Here is a 19,452-nt window from a genome sequence, read left to right as displayed (position 1 = left end):
CGCCACAATTTTATTAGAGGCGTGCTCCGACGCACATAATATTGGGGGCGATTTTAATGATGTGATGTACCGTAAAAGTGACCGCACGACTGTCCCAATGGGAGACCCCAAGGAGAGGTCACTTAAATGGTTTGTAGATACACTAGCACTGATGGATATATGGCGAAGGCAACCTCCCCAGAGTAGAGCCTACTCCTTTTATTCAGGGGCCCACAAAGCTTTTTCAAGGATTGATTACATATTTGCCCTAGTGGGAGAACTAGGAGAGATACGTAAGGTACAATATTTAGCAAGGGATCTCTCAGACCACTCCACTGAGTTATATTTTAGAGAGAACATAGGGTCAGTGGACTCTGCCATCACATTGTGGGATTGTTTCAATAGGAGTATGCCACAGGCATTACTGAGAACAGAACACAAGGAGTCAGAGGTTTGAAAAAAGGGTGGTATTATTCACCAAGGGTAAGGGGTAATGCATTTACAGTTAAGACAGCACTGTAAAGATTAGATCTTGTGACAACCCAGTGGCACTTGGTGCAAGGTGCTATATACAGTTTTAAGTGAAGTGAGAAGTGCAAGTGCTTTTAAAAACAGCATAAGTGGCGCATACATGAAAATATGTACATCATTTTAAAGCTTCAATTACAGAACAAGTTACAATCACTTGGAAAATAGTTATTTTCTGGTAAGAGCTTTAAATGCGATATGCGTCATATGATTCAGGCTGTGTGGTCGACAGCGTTTCGATCCCCGTGAGTTGGGATCGTCATCAGGACGGGGTTGTCGATGGGTACAGTGCTGTGGACAAAGGAGGGGAGTCATGAGCAGGGGCAAAAGGCGGGCAGGGAGAGGTAGGTGAGGGGTGGGGGAATTTGTATTCGGACTGAATCGTATTTAGGTCTATCGTGAAAAAAGGGAACGTGGCTGTTGTGGTGGCCAGAAAGGGAAGGAGAGTGCTACTTGGGGGTGACTAGTGTGGAATGGTTGGCCCGGCGAGGAGGAGACCTTTCAGTGGAGTGGTGATCCACATATAAGGAAATACACTTACAAGGAGCCAGATGGTATGGCGAGGCTGGCGGCACTCGGCTGTTAATAGCGTCAATTGCTGGTGGGAAAATACCAACGTTAGTATTGAACCGCAGGGGTGTAACAGGATAGAAAGGGAAGGTCTGACGGTGCGATTACCTGGTCGCGGTGCGTCCTAGGACTGCTCACAAAGTTGGGCAGCGTCTGGAAAAGGAGAGAGAGCGCGCATGCGGTCAGTTAGGTTGTAGCTCCGTGATCGAGCAGGCGCTGACTCCTGCGTGCGATCTGGGTGTGCAGTCTCTAGGAGAGGCTCTTACCTGAAGACATGAATAGCACAGACGGCAAAAGCTCATCTGGCGTGGCTGGTCGGCAATGAATGCGGGAGCAGACCGCGCATTCCCCGTGTCCTGGATTATGTCCATGCCGCAGCGCGAGGGGGGCGGGGTGCGGGCGCAGGCCAGGGGCGGGGTTTTGGAAGGTGGGGGATGTGTCGCGAGGCCATTGGTGTGAATGCGAGAAGGGGGCGGGAATGGGAAGGGCCGGGGAGGAGAGGTAGGGCGTGGGTTTTGGTTCCTATGGAAACCCAATTAAACAGGAAGGAAAAAACAGTATCAGAAGGCCGTAAGGGCGGGCGGTCGCGCTAGGGGAGGTGTCAGCAGAGTTGTGCGACCAATAGGAGGCATGTGTAATAGTTACACACCTCTGATGACGCTCAGGACATCGAAGGCCAAAACGTCAATGTCCTCCCCTAGCGCGACCGCCCGCCCTTACGGCCTTCTGATACTGTTTTTTCCTTCCTGTTTAATTGGGTTTCCATAGGAACCAAAACCCACGCCCTACCTCTCCTCCCCGGCCCTTCCCATTCCCGCCCCCTTCTCGCATTCACACCAATGGCCTCGCGACACATCCCCCACCTTCCAAAACCCCGCCCCTGGCCTGCGCCCGCACCCCGCCCCCCTCGCGCTGCGGCATGGACATAATCCAGGACACGGGGAATGCGCGGTCTGCTCCCGCATTCATTGCCGACCAGCCACGCCAGATGAGCTTTTGCCGTCTGTGCTATTCATGTCTTCAGGTAAGAGCCTCTCCTAGAGACTGCACACCCAGATCGCACGCAGGAGTCAGCGCCTGCTCGATCACGGAGCTACAACCTAACTGACCGCATGCGCGCTCTCTCTCCTTTTCCAGACGCTGCCCAACTTTGTGAGCAGTCCTAGGACGCACCGCGACCAGGTAATCGCACCGTCAGACCTTCCCTTTCTATCCTGTTACACCCCTGCGGTTCAATACTAACGTTGGTATTTTCCCACCAGCAATTGACGCTATTAACAGCCGAGTGCCGCCAGCCTCGCCATACCATCTGGCTCCTTGTAAGTGTATTTCCTTATATGTGGATCACCACTCCACTGAAAGGTCTCCTCCTCGCCGGGCCAACCATTCCACACTAGTCACCCCCAAGTAGCACTCTCCTTCCCTTTCTGGCCACCACAACAGCCACGTTCCCTTTTTTCACGATAGACCTAAATACGATTCAGTCCGAATACAAATTCCCCCACCCCTCACCTACCTCTCCCTGCCCGCCTTTTGCCCCTGCTCATGACTCCCCTCCTTTGTCCACAGCACTGTGCCCATCGACAACCCCGTCCTGATGACGATCCCAACTCACGGGGATCGAAACGCCGTCGACCACACAGCCTGAATCATATGACGCATATCGCATTTAAAGCTCTTACCAGAAAATAACTATTTTCCAAGTGATTGTAACTTGTTCTGTAATTGAAGCTTTAAAATGATGTACATATTTTCATGTATGCGCCACTTATGCTGTTTTTAAAAGCACTTGCACTTCTCACTTCACTTAAAACTGTATATAGCACCTTGCACCAAGTGCCACTGGGTTGTCACAAGATCTAATCTTTACAGTGCTGTCTTAACTGTAAATGCATTACCCCTTACCCTTGGTGAATAATACCACCCTTTTTTCAAACCTCTGACTCCTTGTGTTCTGTTCTCAGTAATGCCTGTGGCATACTCCTATTGAAACAGTCTTTTAAATAATACCTGTTGGGACCTGTTTTTGTTTACATAATACACCCATCCCAACGTGGTTTATGGGTTACCTCCTGTGCTTCCTACAACAATCACATTGTGGGAGGCATACAAACCTGTATTGCGTGATAGGGCACAAAATATAATAGCCCATAAAAAGCGTAAAGAGGAGGAGATCTCCGGGTTGGAATCTCGAATACTGCAGCTTGAATCACTGGCAAGTAAGGGCAATTTTTTTGCTCCGCAGCCTACAACTCCTTAGGCAGGAATATTTTGCGCTGGCTAAAAGAGATGCACAACACGCGATACAAGCCATGCACCAGCGTTTGTATCATGTAGGAGACAAAACAGGTAGATTGCTAGTGTGGCTTAGCAAAAAAGAGCTGGATAGCAGGTGGGTTTCTCGGATTCAGACGGAGGATGGCCTAACTCATTTAACTCAGGTTCCAATAGCTAACGCTTTTGCAGACTAATACGAGGCCTTTTATAGGCAAGGCAAGCTAGCTGAACCGTCACAGATACAGGTATATCTCCGAAATCTACAGCTCCCTAAATTAAAAGATAGCGACTCAAAGACACTAGACGAGAAGATTACAACAGAAGAAATAATGGCAGCCATTGGTCAGTTGAAGACTGGGAACGCCCCAGTGCCTAATGGACTACCTCGGAATTTTTCAAGCAGCACGCAACGCTCTTTGGGCCGCACCTCCTCCACTTACACTTGGAGGCCCACGAGATAGGAAGTCTCCCAAGAGACTTGCAGACAGCCACGATCGCTGTAATCCCAAAAAATGACAGACCACCACAGGTGTGCAGCTCCTATCACCCTATCTCTCTCATAAACATAGAGACCAAGATATTATCCAGAATTCTAGCAAACTGGCTCGCAGTAGTGACCAATCTGGCTTCATGCCTAAACGGTCGACGAGACTTAACTTGAGGAGGTTGCATAACTGGTTGGAGGTGGCAAATAAACGAGAAGAGCCACATCTCATCCTGTCACTGGATGCTTTCATATGTCTGCACTAGAGGAGTTCAGATTTGGTCTGGAGTTTCGGCGCTGGATTGCCATACTTTACGAGAAACCCATGGCGAGGGTCAGAGTCAATGGGGTGGTGTCAAGGGACTTCCATATAGTTAGGGGCACTCGAATCCAGAAATGATCGCAACGTGGCCTTAGGCGGGGGGTGGTGTGAGGGACGGGATAGGGAGGGGAGTTTTAGGTTTTGCGCAGGGAATGGGAGTTGGGGATTAGCGCGTAGTTCAGTAGGACTATAAAAGTAGTTATGCACATAATCCGGACACTAACCACTCCTCAATATTGAACGTCAGGCATGGAAGAGCTGAGACAACATCGCCGCCCAACCCCCGGGTTGTGGGCATGACGGCTGTGTACTGATTGACGAAGCATATTGTGTATCTGCTAAATTTTATGATGCTACTTCTATATGTAACGACCTGTACAGGCATGACTACAATAAAAATTATTAAAAAAAAAAAAAAAAAAAAAAATAGTTAGGGGCACTCGACAGGGATGTCCACTATCCCCCCTACTTTTTGCATTACTGCTGGAACCACTAGCCTGTGAGATCAGAATGCATCGGGATATAATGGGGTTTCAACGAGTAGAGAATGAAGGGACTGACGAACGCATACCCCTTTATACGGATGACATATTAATGTATGTCACAAACCCCGGAATTGGACTCCCCGCAATCATGGACAGTTGTCAAAACTATGGTGCACATGCCGGATATAAAATCAATTGGGGGAAGTCGTATTTATACCCAGTAGATAAGAGCGGCGCTTACACAGTCGGCCCAAGCCGACTCCAACTGGCGCGAGAGGGCATAAAATACCTAGGGATCTACGTTACAACGGATAAGGCAAGGGCATTGGATCATAACCTTTACAGGGTACTTCGGGAATTTCGCGCAGACATGGAGAGATGGAGGACCTTACCGCTGACACTGTTAGGCAGGGCAGTACTGTATAAAATGATAGTGCGCCCTAAATTCCTTTACGTATTACAAAACACCTATCAATTAATATCAGCGGAGGTGTTTAAGAAAATTGATGACACATTACGGACATTTCTCTGGGATGGGAAACCACCGAGGGTTGCACTGGCGACGCTACAGCAAAATCAATATAATGGAGGAATCTTTCTGCCTGATCTTCGGGCATATTACTGGGCGGCCCATTTAGTGGTGATAAATGAATGGCAGTACATGGATAAAGATCATCCCATATATGCACTTGAACACTCACAATTCACTCAGTGTCCGCACACACATTACATATATGGAGGGAAAGGCACGGCACAGCTCCTGACAGCATGGAAACAGGCTGAACAACAAATGAAATGGGATGGCAGGGTCACCAGAGAAACACCACTCTGGGTGGGAAATAGGCTCCAGGAAATCACGAAGTTGCGAGGTTTCCGACAATGGGACCTGCTAGGCATTTCACAACTTAAGGACGTACTGCACCGTAAAGAGCTGGTCACTTTCTCACACCTTCAGGCTGAATATGATATGAACGCAACCCAACACTACAAGTACCTGCAACTTGCCCATGCATGGCCGGCGCAACACATAGACACCACTGACATTCCTAAATACGCACCCTTAGAGGGACGACTCTTGATGGGGGAGTTAGAGGAGAAAGCGGTCTCATGGACATACAGAACGATAATCAATAATAAGCCAGATACGTTAAAGAAGTTCCGGGCGACATGTGAGTCGGAATTGGGAGAGATGGAGGACTTAGATTGGGAAATGGCACTGACGCATCCTCGAGAGGTGGCCATTAAATCACGGCTTAGATTGATTCAATTCAAATACCTGCACAGAGTGTACTATGACAGGGCACAACTGCATCGTATAGGGAGGGCGGAGACACCTGATTGTTTGCGCTGTAGATCGTCGGAAGGTACATTCTACCATACAATATGGGACTGCTCCAAGATCCAGCTGTACTTAGCTACACTGTTGGAGGAACTAGGGAATATTCTGGGAGGGACGGTCCCACTTAATCCCCAGTTTGTACTGCTAGGAATATCCACTGAAATTGACCTCCCCAAGCCACAGTTAATCTTACTCCAATTGGGATTGATGGTGGCGAAACATGACTTGGCTAAGGCATGGGGGCGGAGACGATTCCATGCCTGGTTGAATGGAAAAAGAGTATGGACATGTATATGCTGGGGAAAAGACGACTTATAAAGCACGGGCTGCCCCAAAAAGTTTTGGAAAATATGGAAGCCATTGCTGGAATACTATGGACTCACACTCTCTGTCTCACAATAATCTCCTAGGGTGGGTAGGCAGATGGAGGAGGTGGAGGGGCCTGCTTGGGATGTACTGCTGTATACTGCGACCAACTGAATGTCCACCACTGTTATTTGAATATGCTACAGATGTCAAACTGAATATGTCAATATGTTTTGCTACTGAAGAATGTTTCCATATTGCAATTAAGAAAATGGCAATTAAAATATATTTTTTTTAAGAATGTTGCAAACGCTTACATCCATTAGCAGTTCAAAGGCTATAGAAAATATGGCCTACGTATACCGTGCTGAACTCATGCTAACATGATAAGCAAAGCATATAAAACACTTTTATGTTCATTTGCTGTGTTTATCAGTGATGTCAATCAGGATGTTACCAATAATGTAATTGAACATGTGATGAGTTATGTAATATTTTAATGCATAAGCAGCGCAGGGCGTGGACGCAAGTTACACTCATCTCTCTGAACTATAACTGGTGAATTTCAGTTTTGTCTTAGGTTTAAAACAAGTTATGACCGACATTGTCACCTAACTATGGCGTCCCTTTAATTTCTGTTTTCTTCAGAGAAAATGTTTGTATATTGTCAAGGAACATAGATGTCAAGAATAGTAAGTCTACAGCTACCTATTTTATATGCCATTTATCTTCACCCTACTTCGCTCTCGATATTTAAACCCACTAATATATTTCCCTAATGTTTTAAAATCAAATCAAATCAAATGGGCAACCTTGACTTTTTTGAGCATTAGAAATCACCCATGTAAATCAGAAATATTGAACAATACTCGTGCATAAAGACACACCATCCCCACAGGATGGCAAACTGGTAAAATGAGCATGATATCAACAGCACCTAATATGACTGTCCATACCCTGAAATATGTGAACATTGCTGCAATACGTTTGCCACATAGTAAAATTCATTCTGATTGTCTTAGCTTTTCTGGGACATGCATTTTGAGGGACTTGCTTTTGGCACAGCTACAGCCGATGGCATTATGCCCTAGCACAATGCCTAACATGGAAAATATTTAGCCGATGTACGATTTTTAAGTGGTGTAACTGTAAATGGCAATGCTTATAATGAGGGGAAAATATTTGCCGCTGTTTGACACTTTAACCTGTCATTGTGGTACGCTTCCTCACATGGTGAAAATCAGAGCCGGCATGAAATTATTTCTAATGCCGTTTTTGATTCCCTATCAAATATTAACTCTAAATGTCTACTCACAAACACCCACTTTCACTTTATAGCATCTAATGGACATAATTCTGAATTAGGTGACGTTGTAATGTCCACAACAATATTCTGATACCAATACTATATACACTTGCACTGGTAATGATTGAATTCAAGGTTTATTGGAAGATATGACAAGGTTTATAATAGACACGTTAGAATATAAACCTTGCATTAAGAACTGTTGGGCATGTAAATAACGGTCTCTTATTGCTTGACGTTGTGAAGCGGTTCGGCGTCAAACCATCAACTGTGTCAAATTTAAGATTCTGGTATTGCATTTAACGGGAATAACTATACTTTGAAGTAGTCTAGAAGTCTTGTATTTGTTTAACAAAGGAAAAGAAGCATTGGCACAGTCAATAGATCTTGCCTAAGAGAGCTATTCATTTTGCCAATGTTTTGTAGCCATGCAGTACAGCAGTGTGGATGCTTTGCAGTGTGGCTAAAACTATTTAAAAAAAGAAAAAACATGAATGCACTTTTTTCATATGAGCATTAGAGCTGGATGAATGATATTTCTTTTGAGGTCGAGCCTAGACAGCGCTTGTATTTTCAGTTGTATGGCCACCGAAGGCCCCAATTTTATATTAAAAACAGAGATTTGGGCTATACCATTTCCCACTGATAGGCAACATTTCTCTCTATTTATTCCCATACCTGGCGTGTTCCGCAGTTTGGTGCGTACTTTCCCCTCCATGTTAAAGAACAGTAGATGTTTCACCACTCAGGCTAATGTGCTGCTTGCTAGTAACATATAAGGTCCCACAGGCGAGACTGATTCCATTTCAAATGCTTGTTTATTATTACTGTTAGCAATGCTGCTATATAGAATGGATACAAATCATTGCCAGAGTCGGTAATGCCCATTGTGAGAAACTGGGGTGCAAACAAAAGCCACAGTCCCTTGAGAAGGTACTACAAAAAGTCACTAAATTAACCTGTGCCTCACCTTGGGTACCCTGGTACAAAAGGCAGTCAGGCTTAACTGAGAGGCAATGTGTAAAGTATTTGTGAAGACGTAAACTTAAAATTGGATAAATACGCAAAGGAAGTGAACGACCAAAAAGTCAGAAAATATAAAAGAGACACAATCGATTATAAATATGATGAAGTCTACACGTGGGCGAAAATCTATAATCAGAAGAAATGGCAACAACCCAAGGCCAAAGCATCCACTAATTCATCACAAGAAAGCATAGTTTCAGAATCAGACATCTCTCAATAAAGACAACCAATTGACAAACAACAGCAACCCAGCACATCATCAAAAAAACAGGCTTTTTTTAGACATAAGCCCGGCCGCCAACGCACCACCTATCGTCATAACAGGAGGGGCAGAAAAAACGGAGGAAGAAATAGCAAAAAGGACAAGGAGTCAAAAAAATAGCGAAAACGACCTAGTGATCAATATTTCTTCTAAACCGTTGACTAAGGCACAAATGGCAGTAATAAATAAAGGAACTTCTTTTGTCCCCACATACAAGACCAATTTGCCAGAGACTGAAATTGCTTTATTTAAATTTTTCAGAACATTAAGACCGAAATATTTTTTTAAAGATGCACCAGTCACCACAGCAGTCAACACTAAAGCATTCAAACCCAAGAGCACCGTTTGGGCACCCTATTCGCATAAAACCAGCGAAGCTTTTGAAAGATCAGTAATTTCGGACATACAAAAAATCAACTTCGCTAAACTAAGAAATGAATTTATCCAAGACAGAATGGAGCACAATCAAAAGTTTATCGAACGACCCAGAATTGACTTTCCAAAGAGCCGATAAGGGAGGGGCTCTCATAATTATGGATACTATCTTCTACGAAAACAGTGTCAATGAACACGTGAATGACCAAGATACATACATACTCCTAAATGCAGACCCTACAGAAGAGTACCAAAAAATCCTCACAGTAATCCTTGAGCATGCACTAAATATGAAGTGGATTGATGAAAAAACTTACAAATTTCTCGACACCAAATATCCACGTAGACCGAAACTGTATATGTTACCGAAGATCCACAAAAATGCTCAGAAACCACCTTTCAGACCCATCGTGTCAGCTTGTGGGTCAATATTAGAGAGTATTGGTAAATATGTTGATTGGTATCTACAGCCCATTGTACAGAAAAGTCAAACCTACATAAAAGACACCACCGCGTTCCTCAATTTACTCAGAACAATTCAACTTGAAGAAGAAGCAGAATTTTGGCTATGTACAGTAGACGTTGTTGCACTCTACACTTCAAACCAACATAATGAAGGCCTAGATGCCCTAGAATGGAATTTGCTAAGAGATGAAGATTGTGAAGCCAATAAAATATTGATCATTGAGTTGATGCACTTTTCAATTTACCATAGTTATTTTGTATGGAAAAGTAATTACTACAACCAATGCAATGGCACTTCAATGGGCTTCGGGGGGGCTCCCTCGTATGCTAACTTGTTCATGTCTAAGTTTGAGACCGACCACATTTTAAACAACAAAGATTGGACCACCAATTTGGTCACATTCAAAAGATACATTGACGACATATTTTTGATCTGGAGAGGAGAAAAAGATCAACTTATTTCTAATATAGCCTCGCTAAACCAAGAAACCATATCATTTTTAGATGTGCAAATCACAATCGTCAATCATCAAATACAAACAGTACATAAAAAAGCCACAGACCACAATTCCAGCTTGCTCTTCCAGAGCTTTCATCCTGAAACTCGGAAGAAACATTTACCCACGTCGCAATTCATTTGCTTAAAAAGAATTACCTCTGATGCTAATATTCTAAAAAATTCATTGATTGAGCAATAACAGCAATACCTTTCAAGAGGATACCCAAAGGAGATTCTAGAGGAATCCTTAAAAAAAGTAGCTAAACTACCGAGAGAAAGTTTACTGATGTCATCCAAACAAACCACAGAACAAAAAACGTGTGTTTTTTTAAAATTTGCAACTGAATCACAAAAGATCAAGAAAGCCATTAATCGACATTGGTCTCTGATAAAAGCAGAACCTGATCTACAAAATCTGTACAGTGAACATGTGACTTTCGCTTTTAAAAGATCCAAAAATATGAAAGAGATTCTCACTGCAAAAAAAGAACCAAAACCACAGTACAAAGGGATGGCGAAATGTTTGAATTGTATACATTGCAACAACGTAATAATTGGTAAAAAAATCATGCATCCTGCTAAAGGCTATAAAATAGATCTGCAATATACAGGAACATGTGACTCCAGAAATGTCATCTACGTAATTAAATGCCCGTGTGGCAAGATATATGTCGGTCAAACTGAGCGCAAAATCAAAGTAAGAATGTCAGAACATAAAAGAAACATATGCACCAATAATATGAAATCTGCTGTAGCCATGCATTGGCTTGAATCTAATCATCAAATTTCGCAATTAAAATTCACCATACTGGAGATACTCCCACAATGCTGCGATATGGATCCTGTTAAACAGCGCCTACAGGCAGAATTCTTTTGGATCAAAAAACGTAATTCCCTTCAGCCAACAGGGATGAACGACAGAATTGGATTTGCATGCTTTTTATGAGGTATTTTTTGACTTCTGCACAGCTAAAGGCTTGAGACCCTCCTTACCCCCTCCACGAAATGTATACCACATTGACATCTATGGACCAAGCCAGCAACTTGATCAGAAACTGTATTTGATGCTAGACTTGTTTTACAGATTTGCTTTACATTCTTTTTTACATATGTTGTTTGCTCCATACAATATTTGTAATATATGACTTATGCACCATGTGTTTCACTATTGGATACTGCAAGAGTGAATTACAGCTTACCATAGGATAACTTTATTGAGCTCACACAGAGAATCCCGTGACCAATAGCTCCCGGTTACCTTGGTCACCGAGCTCGAGTCTGTAAAGATCGAACCGCACCGTGTTTGTACACAATTCCGCCTGATATGTCGAGACCATCATATTCCCTTTCACTATAAACAAAGCGAGTTTTGAAAATTCCCCCAGCAAAACTGTTTTTTGTCGATAAATTTCACATTCAGACACGAGCGATCACGTGATCGGAACTTTCATCCAATGAATCAGCCGCTTTTTAGTTTCTATGGCCACCCGGCCCGCGTTCGACTCATACAAACTGTTCCAGTTTTTTTTTTTTTATTCGCTTATTTTGGCAAACCATTATTGCGACAGCTTCTTGAGTTCATCATCAAGCAATAATACTGCATCTATATAGTATTTCATCGCCACTGTTAGGTACCTTGAGACACCACGTGACTTGGCTAATAATAGGAAGCCCTGTGATTGGCTTCCAGTCTATCCATCTGATTCCGTACCCGAACAGATACGAGTGCAGCGCGTTGCAGGAAGTAAGTACTATCGGTCTCTTTTCAGATATGTAATTTGGCCGTATGTACTGTATTTCACTTTAGTACGCGACCCTTTCCTTGGTATTTGAGTAATCACTTGAGGCGCTCCTTTTCAATGCACGTTAGCATCAACTTTCCTCACGTTGCACGTCCTGTTTAGTATCACGCCATTCTAGCTTTTTGAAACACCACCAAACCCACACGTATATTCGGCTGGCCACATAGCCCTCGTCAATCAGTTATAGCGTGTGTATACTTTCTGAATACGTTACCGTTTACATGGCAACACTCGCTAAATATTTATTATCGCTCTGCAGGGCTATATTGTTTCTTGTGTATTGTTGTAATGTGTATGAATTTGTGTTCCTGAATGCTAAGGTCCTGTATGTTTTCATTCACAAGCCCCTGATGAAGGGTTATACTGTTCAACCCGAAATGCATTGGGCATAATGTAACGCAATAAAATATTCATGATTATAATGAATCAATAGAAACACTTCGAACAGAAGGATAAAATATGAGCTAATAAAAGAACTCTTGACTTCATAAAACCAAAGGCTCATGCATTCTTGGATGAAATTGAAATCTACAAATGAAGAGTGAGTGAAGAAACTCTCTTGTTTCATGTTAAATGAGCGCGTCCTTAGTGGTCTGAGTATCACACATTCTCACAATTAAAGTATTTGTGTAGCATGCAAACAGTAATAAAGTGAAAACACAACACAAGGAAACTACCACACTGATTTAGAAAAATAGAGTACATTTTAATAAATTATTTGACAACAAAATGACAAAATTCAAATCAGCAGAACTAGAGTTATGCATTTTTTAAATGTTTAGTAAAAACTAGTTCCTAAAAGATCAACGCGCCAGCAGCGCACAGCTAGTTGCCCAAAACCAAGACTCTTTTTTAACAATTACCACCCTACCTACCCATCCCTGGACCCTACCCCCATCCCTTACCAGCTTCCCATGCCCTTTCCCACCCCTGGCAGATGGGGAATAACCCACCATACCCCCTATCTCCCGTCCCTGAAAGTCCCCACGCCAGGTGCCATGTTATAGCACCCGAGTCTGACCAACCACCCTACCCCGCCCCCTAAAAAAAAAATACAAAAAGAGAAACGGGGTAAAAGATTCATAGCAGTCTTTCCGATTAGTTCAAACTATTTACTTTTCCGTAGTGATTTTCTGCAATAGTTCCTGGACTTCAATCGAGATTTGCAAACATATGGACCTTCCCTTGAACCAAAAATCGCCACTTCGATTGTTGAGCAATGGCCGCCGGAGCCCCCTGTGCTTTCAACAAATCGAGAAGTTTAATGATTTCTTACCGACGGCGAGCCACTGCTACACTCATATCTGAGAAAATGCGACAGCTAGGAACTTCCCGAGTGGAGAATTGCTTCTTGTGAATACCTCTAGTCAATATCTGTTCATTTACTCTGTATTCCTCAAAGTTGACTAAGATTGTTCTAGGCAACTTTGAGTTCGGGAATGGCTGTGCTGGGACTCTATGTGCCCGCGTGATAGTAAGGTCACCAGAAAACTCGGGCATGACATTCTCCTAGATAAAAGACTCCACCCCTTGGAGCGTTTGTGACTGTTCGCAGGCTTCTGGGACTCCGACCAGCTGCAGGTTTGAACGTCGAAAATGGTTTTCCAACTCTTCTCATTTGGTTTTCAGTAAATGTTTCTGTTTTTTTATCTGATGAGGCCTGATGCTGGATCGAGGTCATCTGATCTTCAAGGAGGGAAATCCTGTATTTAGCTTCTTGGAGTCTTGCCGGATAAGAACCGACTGCTTCTTCAATTTTTGATAAACTTGAGTGTAGTGCTGCAATCTCGTTTCCTTGTGTTACTTTCATCTCCATTATCTCATCAAGAATAAGATTTAACATGGCTTTAATATCAAATTGAAAGCTGGTCCCAGCATCTAATAGTTGGCCTCCAAATGGATCTTCCGACTCTAGCAGTGCTTGTTGTCCTATCACCATGTTTTTCACAGCCACAGATGTTGATGGAGGGCTCCCCAGTGGTCTAGAAAGTGGAGGGAGATCCTGGGCGATTAAGGGAGGACTTGGTTGGACTTGCTCGCAGAGATCATGATCTTAGACTTGATTTGTTAAAGGCAGTGAAGGCCCTTTGGGTTTCAGAAATAACGGGCATTCCTTAGCCTTCTTTTTAGATACACTGGAGGGATTTTCCTGAATGGTTTGCTGGTTCACCAATGCATCTTGATTCATTGCTGTCCGGCTATCGACCGGGCTCGTTCTTCAGCCCCCAGATTCAGAGTTGTTTCTCTTTGGCTGAGATTTTCAGCCCTCTCCTGATTGAGGACACCCTGACTCCCCGCACCGTGTTCCAAGACATTATCTTCAGAGATCACAGGGCTAGAAGTTAGGGCTGACCCACAAAGAGCATTCTGCGAGCGCTCAGCTCTTGCATTTGAGGAAGCAATCTACATCTGGGTTGTTCGAGTTTTAAACTCAAGCGCCACATTTGAATCAACATGAGCCATTACATTGGCGATCATTAAATGTTTCCCCATCCTGACAGTCAATCCTAAAATCTGCAATGCTCTGGAATAAGGCTTATATGTATATTTATTTATTTATTATCTTAGATGTTCTCTTTATTTTCATTTTCCCTACACTTTAGCAGGATAAAGCCCAACACATCATAGCTCAAAACATTTCAAGATTTTTTTTCTCTTTTTAACACGACCCGAGGAGTTCCCAAAGAGTTTTAATCCCGTCCAGAGGCAGGAGTAAGAAAAGCAAATTTGAAAGAGAGGGCTATAACCTCCAATATCAGGTCACAAAAAAAAGACTGGGCTGTCTTGATTTTATTCAGTTTTTCCAGTTACTTGTTAACGCTGTGACTTATTTTCAGCCTTCACTCCGCATTTCGTCCTCCACGATGCCACCGGGGTCACACGCAGCCTTCTTTGCACAGCAGGGCAGTCCTGCCCTTCACCACCAGCAAGCTGCCTCCCGTACACGGCTCAAGCCGGAGGAGGGCCTGGTGAATGCAGCGGATGTGCCGGGGAAAAAGAAACAGTGCCATCACAGCTGCGGTCCCAAAAGAGCCCAGCCAGCCCACGAGAGCCGACAGTAAAATAAAGCCTCACCCTGACAGCTGGAACAGCGGAGTACACACAAAGCAATCCCAACAGCGATCCCAGCAGAGGAGTGTCTCCAGCAGCGAGCCTCTCACAGCTCACAGGTCAGCAGTCTCCATTAACGTAGGGCGGGGCAGAAACAAGCATCCTGGGACTGGTTTTGGATTTGCTCTCCCTGAGTAGGCAGGCTATGCCCAGACAAGGGTCCCTTTCTCACTCTGCCACTGGATTCAGGATAGCCTGGCTGATGAGGGTTATGAACCCGAAACCGGTCCCAGGATGCTGGTTTCCAGTCCAGGCATGGCTTGGCCGTTCGGGCTGGACTGTTCCCATGAGGCACAGGGTCAGACTGATTTGCATATGGCCATGTCTGAACTGGGGTGGTGGAGTGAGCTAAAGAATGGTGATGGATTAAACCCAGATCAGTTGAATGGGGGTGAGTCTTTGATTTGCTCAAATGCTACGTCCATCATCCCCTTTGGTATTACTTTGTTCGCCCTGAGTTGGCAGGGTATGCCCAGATATGGGTCCCTTGCTCACTCTGCCACTGGATTCAAAATAGCCTGGCTGATGAGGCTAATGAACCCGAAACCGGTCCCAGGATGCTTGTTTCCGGTCCAAGAAAAGACATGGCTTGGCAGTTCGGGCTGGACTGTTACCATGAGGCATAGGGTCAGACTAGGGTGGTGGAGTGAGCTAAAGAATGGTGATGGATTAAACCCAGATCAGTTGACTGGGGGTGAGTGTTTGATTTGCTCAAACGCTCCGTCTATCATCCCCTTTGGTATAACTTTCTAAAAGTGTCATTTTCAAAATTGTAATAAAAAACCTGACTTTACTATTAAATCGGGTCTTTCATTACAATTCCAAAGACACCAAATATGAAATTGTTACCTGCTCCCAACTGGAAACTACAGCTTATTAAATATAATAAGGAATCCCTATAGGATGACAAGGACATAGGACATTGCATCCCAGAAGTGAAAATCAAATATAGGAGTGTTTCCACTACCAGGACATGTAAAACTGAAAATTACATGTCCAGCCTTTCAATTACAAGGAACCCTGCCCTATAAACTACCTAGGGCAACCTTAGAGGTGACTTATATGTACTGAAAAGGGAATGAAAGGCTTAGCAAGGGGGTTTATTGCCAAGTCAACATGCCAATTAAAAACTGCATTCAGGCTGCAGTGGTAGGCCTGGGACATGTTTTAAGGTTTTAACCTAAGTGGGCGGCACAGTAAGTGCTACAGGCCCTAGGCACATGGTATACCACTCAACATTATATTAAATATGTCAATTGGGTATAAGCCAATTCAACAATATTTTAGGGGGGCAAGCACAGGCACCCTAGCACTGGTTAGCAGTGGTAAAGTGCAAAGAGTCCTAAGGCCAAAAAAATACATTCAGCAAAATGGTGGAGAGGCCAAAACATTTGAGGGACGACCACCCTAAGGCTGACACGTCTAACAACCATGCTGTACAACATGTGCAAAAGGTAATGGCAGAGCCAATAATCTCAAAGTAGGGATCTATTATCTTTGACAATCCTTGTTATATCTTGGCACAACATTCCTTTGATCCTGAGCAAATCAATTTATCTCCCGATGTGTAAAAAGGTAAAGAAATTATATTTGGCAAAAAGTATTATCACTTAAAGAAGAAAGCAATTGCTCCCATGTGAATGTCTTAGTGAATATGCATTTGGAAGCAGATAAGATCTGTTGTCATAATAAAAACAGATAATATATTTTGTCACAACAAACATGCATTTCTTCTTTGAATTGTGTGTGGCATAGTAAAACATAGCCACAAATGGCAAGAGGTTCAACAAGATGACAGGGTGGATGAAAATTTAAAGTAGTGCATCAATTACGGGGCAGTCAACAGAAAAGCAGCAATCAAGCTGAAGCAATCAGTACTTTGCTCCATTCTCCATCCAAAAGAAGAAGTAAAGCCAGGATATGCTGGCCGATTAGAAGGCCGAAATAAGAGTGCCAATGAAACTAACAAATGTTAAGTAATATGCGGGTTGCAAGCCCCTTGTTGTATCTAATATCTCTTGCCAGCAAAACTGCATGCAACCCATGCTTTATTGCAGGCGAGAACTAAAAATTAAAACAAATATAAGTAATCAGTCAAACACAATGCCTACATTTTATTAAGGGAGGTATACAAGTTAAACTTACTCAGTTTGCAGGTGACTTTGTGGAGCTGTGCTTTACATTCAAATCCAAAACACAGAAGGACGATAATTAAAGAAAATATCTCACCAGGTCAAGAAGATTCAAAATCAAGTGGCTACGTTTTCGTACGATGTTATAAGCTCGGCAGCAAAGCTCAACAAAATCTTGGAAGCGGTGTTTGTTTTTTCCTCCTTGAGTAATAAAGAACTCCATCTCTGAGGTGAAGATGAAAGGTGCTCGATCCCTTTAAAAACAGAGGTTGAAAGTTAGGAAAAAGCATTTATCACAAAAGATAACACACACTATTTGAGTTTTTATAAAAACTTGCAGATCTTGATATGTGATTTCTAGGTCTGTTGGACCTCAGGTCATCAGCTGTATAACAAAAAAGTACAATATTAAGTAGAAAGACACGATGGTCTTTGAGGCAGTCCTTGGCTTTCTTGCATTGTTTTAAAGTTAGTCTATGGTTGGACGGGCTATCCATCACAGTCCTGGTGTTTCATTGATGGTAACATTGATACCTGTGTTTTTTATGTTTTTACTCTGTTCACATGGCCAATATTATAATTATGGCTTTTTTCTTTAAGTAGTACTTTTATTTTGGATGCCTTAGACTGTCAAAGACATAGGGCCAGATTTATATCTTGGCGGTAAGCATAGTCCATTGCAACAGCGACAGAGTAAATTTACACCAAAGATAATGGTCCATCCACCCAATATAAATGCGGGTGGACCATTGGTTTATTCAAGGGATAGACTAGTCCGTCTCTGCCTTGATTATACCTCTTCGATGACCCTGTGGAGTAAAAATAGTCTGAGACAGACCTGAAATTCCTCCCACCTGATTTAGATGGGCAGAATTAGAGGTCATATTCACTGCCCATTACTGACAGGAAAACCCTGGTGATAAGTGAAAATGCTAAATGCTCCACTCGTCATTGGAGAGGATTCCCATGGTGAGGGGAGAATAAAAAAAAAATCTGTTTCATAATCTTTTTGGAGGAAAAAAGAAAACTGTGTGGTCCAGGTCTCTGTGATGTTGATGGAGCCATCACCAAACAGTGACATGCATTGACAGGATCCGCAATGATGGTAGCTCCTGGCAATTTTTTAAAATGACTGGCCATGGCAGTTGTGTATAAATCTGGGTTCGGTCCCTCGACCAGGGCAACAGAGTGATTTGCTCTGTTACCTGGAGGAACAATCTGCCAGAAAATAAATCAGGACCATAGTACGCGTCATTCAATACTCTCTTGACTCTCAGGATAATTTGTTGTTTTATTAACAGTGTTTTTGTTTAAAGAAAAGATGTGTGCACAAAACCTTCTTAAAGATGCAAATAAAATGCTAGTCCTTGGTCAAAGTCCAACTGCACAATATTTTATAATGCATGCTTTTTAAGTTGAAAGCTTACAACACAAATCTCATTCATTCATAACACTATTCGTTGATGACAGAGCTTAACTTTGATAATGCTGTCTGTTCAGTAAGGGGGCCCTACTCCCAGCTTCCATATACTTGTAGCCCAGTGTGTTGGCATATTGTGGGATTTTCTTTCCAATACAGCTGGGGAAAAACGCACATGGTCGCCAAATTATTATGAAACATTTTCCATAACAAAGTTATACCTATTGGCATTACTAACTCTTGTTTATCTATGGGCTCAATTTTGACCATCTGATTACAATAGTTTTGCAGGAATTTTTCAGAAGACTATTTCTTTTTGGGATATTTTGAAAGTAGACATTTGTACTTGTCCTTGAATGCTATGCTCCTTACATCATCATGCCATCACTAATCCTTGACATAAGGATCAGGCATCCTCTTACCACTCAAAACACCTTTTGCAATTAGATACTCCCTAGTCATTGTGACATTTCTGAAGTTCGTGCAGAGATCTGTAATGTAATAAGAGCCGGGCTTTTGGATAACTTCTCAGAAAACTGGGAACACTTTGCATAGGGAGGAAAGCAGTGAGAAACGAAAATAATGATGTCAGCCAGCTTTTCTCAACTATTGCAGTTAATTTTCGGTACTGAGAATAGAAACACGACTGATGGTCAGAGAGTGAGGCTAGAGCTTGAAATGCAAGATACGTTGAAGGTAACATTTGAGACACTGCTTAGTTTAATTAAAAAAACATTCAATTGAATTTAACAGTTGGATAGACC

The 19,452-nt window shown here is 43.0% G+C and overlaps 1 protein-coding gene across 1 annotated transcript in view; it reads right to left on the bottom strand.

The window, feature by feature from the left end:
• Positions 1–19,452, bottom strand: part of PIK3C2G (phosphatidylinositol-4-phosphate 3-kinase catalytic subunit type 2 gamma) — a 2,201,800-nt gene that overhangs the window by 255,709 nt on the left and 1,926,639 nt on the right. The window contains exon 26 of the mRNA XM_078674033.1: positions 17,366–17,522. Coding sequence (XP_078530159.1) covers positions 17,366–17,522 — 157 coding nt within the window. The remainder of the gene's footprint in view (positions 1–17,365; positions 17,523–19,452) is intronic.

Source organism: Lissotriton helveticus, chromosome 1_1, assembly GCF_964261635.1.
Source record: "Lissotriton helveticus chromosome 1_1, aLisHel1.1, whole genome shotgun sequence".
Taxonomy (NCBI): domain Eukaryota; kingdom Metazoa; phylum Chordata; class Amphibia; order Caudata; family Salamandridae; genus Lissotriton; species Lissotriton helveticus.
Note: the sequence above shows the minus strand (reverse complement) of the source record. Positions and strands in the feature narration are given on the sequence as shown.